Genomic DNA, 2,792 nt, shown 5'->3' on the forward strand with positions numbered 1-2,792 from the left:
TTGTGAAGTGGGAAATATAAGCCCAAGTTAGCGAGTACCTTTTTGAATATGTTAAATATTTTTTTATTAGCTTGGGCCGATGATATTTTTCTTTTTAATTCTCTGAATATATGAAATATGAATTGAGCTATGATTATATTGAACCAATGAGTTGAGACGAATAAATTGTAAAAAAAAAAAAAGAAATTGTATTCCTTTTGTGGCATCAAATTGCTTTTCATAAAGTGAACAATCACACTTTTGTATGTAGCAAAGTTTTACAGTTCTTATCTAAATGACGGCAATGATAAAATATTTAAGGAATAAATTAATATAATTTTATTTATTGATAATTAATTTAGAATGAATATCGTAAAGATTTGTTATGAAGACAATTCTTTTAATCCAATTTACTTTACTTATAACATTATAATTTAACCCAAATCTTGTTTAAATATATAAACTTTAAAGATAAAAAATATTATCATATATCCGTTAAATTTATAGCAGCTAGTGGTGAAAATAAAATGAAAATATAATATTAGTGACTAAAATACATAAATAATATGTTATATGAAAAAAAATACAAACTATATCATAGTTAAATAACTAAATAGATTGTTTACCCATTTACTATTACTATAATATTCTATGGAAAACGTGTGTCCCTTTCTTCTGTTGAATTGAATTGTTCGTGTCATTTTTGCACGGCGTTAAGGGCTTTTTTATCACGTTGTTGGCCATATGGCACAGTGTGTGTGTATATATATCTAAAGGATTAAGTTGTGAAGTAATTCATAGCCTAACAAAGTTTCAGTTTTCTTGTAATATCTTTACTGTTTATTGAGCGGCCTTTAATGGAGTCTGAGGAAATTATTAACCTCTTCTATTCATGCTGGTTCGAGATGGAAATATTCAAGAAACAGACATCTCCATCAACATCTAAGGGTTCTGAACCAAACCCAGATCCCCGAGTTGAAGAAAACTCACCAAAACCCGAGTTAACACGCACCCCAACTCTCCATACGAGGTCCATGAGTGACCAGTTGAGCTCAATCAGCACAAGCTTCATGGGTACCAGTTCCTTCTCACCCGACTCGGTTCTCCACCCGGTAAAACTCCATAAAATCATCTCGGGAAAAGAAGTCACGGAAGAAGATTTGCAAGACAACAGTAGGAGAGTCCAAGAACCCAAAAAGAAGGGGCTAGCGAGGATGGTTACCAGAAGGAAAAAGGGTTCCAGTAAGAGCCTGTCGGACTTGGAATTTGAGGAGCTAAAAGGGTTTATGGATCTGGGATTTGTTTTCTCAGAGGAAGATAATAAGGATTCAAGGTTGGTCGAGATAATACCTGGCTTGCAAAGATTGGGGAAGAAAGTAGAAGGTGATGAAGAGATTAAAGAAGGCGGTGACGATGGTAGGGCTGAAGTTTCAAGGCCTTATCTATCAGAAGCATGGGAGGTTGCAGAAACTAGAAGAAGAAGAAAGAAAGACCCTTTGATGAATTGGAGAGTGCCTGATTTTGGAAACGAGATTGACATGAAAGACAGTCTTAGGTCGTGGGCTCATACAGTTGCCTCCACAGTCAAATGATGAGAATGCACATTTCAAGGTTTTGGGGGGTTTTCTTTTGGGATTTTCCCCAAATTTTCTTTATATTTTTCTTTCATGGTGTTAATTACTCGATATTGTATTTTCCGTAGTTTTTCTTTGATTAATTTGTAAATGAAAACTAGATCCATGAATTACCGTGTCTTTTACATTTTAGTTTTTTCATGCGCAAAAATTATCATGTCTTTTATTAGTTCTTTATCATGTTTTGAAAATGCACTCTTCTCAAACTTGAAAGCTTCATAAAATGCATTCCCTAATTTAGTACGCATGGCATGAGATTGATGAAAAATATCAACGATATTGACAATTAAACAAAAAAATAGTGAAGATATCAATTTATGGGTGATTGATGGTCACGAATATGGGTTTAAAAAATTAATATTTATTCGATCTAAAAATTTAAATATTCAAAAAATTAATATATATAATTTTTAAATCAAATTTGGATGATAATTTTAAAATTTGAATTTTTATAGTAATTTTCATAATCTAAAATTTAAATCGAATAATATTTAATAGCTGAAAATACATACTCCTAATTGATTGGCATTGCCTTCCATATGTGAACAGTACACACGTGGAAAATGAGCTGCAGAGGGGTCTTATAGGCCCATGAAAGTAATTGATTTAATCATAAGATTTCAACATGTTCAACAAAAATCTTCCGCCCTCTCTTTGTGCCTCTCTATGTGCCCCACCAATTATTCTTTTACACGTGCCTCTCTATCTTTCTCTTTACTTCCCTTTCCATAATCCACATATACAGTCGAGCTTAAAAATAGGGATTGTCTCAGGAAAGGCGGGTTAATATACGGCTAATATACAGCATTACCGGATACATTAAAATGTATTTAATAAATTCGGTTTAGCGGTACCTATTATGTTGACAACTAATAATGTTTTAGGTAGAAAATATGAAAAACTATTAAAAAATTTGGTAACCGGTAAACTTTGGTTATCGGTAAGTATCTATCCTTTTTATAAAAGTGTCCATACGTTTAACATATCAAGTAAATTTTACCGGTTTTGTCATAATGAATCTGGTTTTGTCATATTTTTACCTGTTATATTGTAAATTATCTATCCTTTTTATAAAAGAGTCCATACTTATTTCACTGTGAAAATATATTTATTATTATCTTTAGTTAATATTGTTAAATTTAAAATCTAAATAATATTTTATAAAATATCAAAACAATC

General features: G+C 31.4%; 1 protein-coding gene across 1 annotated transcript; it reads left to right on the plus strand.

Annotated features, from left to right (window-relative positions):
* The first annotated feature begins 836 nt into the window (after positions 1-836).
* On the plus strand, positions 837-1,571 carry LOC120133434. The gene has a single exon (XM_039150015.1). It carries the CDS (start codon positions 837-839, stop codon positions 1,569-1,571), a length of 735 nt encoding a protein of 244 aa, XP_039005946.1.
* The last annotated feature ends 1,221 nt before the right edge of the window (positions 1,572-2,792 follow it).

Source organism: Hibiscus syriacus, unplaced genomic scaffold (assembly GCF_006381635.1).
Source record: "Hibiscus syriacus cultivar Baekdansim isolate YM2019G1 unplaced genomic scaffold, ASM638163v2 tig00110580_pilon, whole genome shotgun sequence".
NCBI classification, from domain to species: domain Eukaryota; kingdom Viridiplantae; phylum Streptophyta; class Magnoliopsida; order Malvales; family Malvaceae; genus Hibiscus; species Hibiscus syriacus.

Coding starts and splice junctions, on each gene's coding strand:
- LOC120133434 (XM_039150015.1), top strand. CDS start 837: ATGGAGTCTGAGGAAATTATTAACCTCTTCTATTCATGCTGGTTCGAG.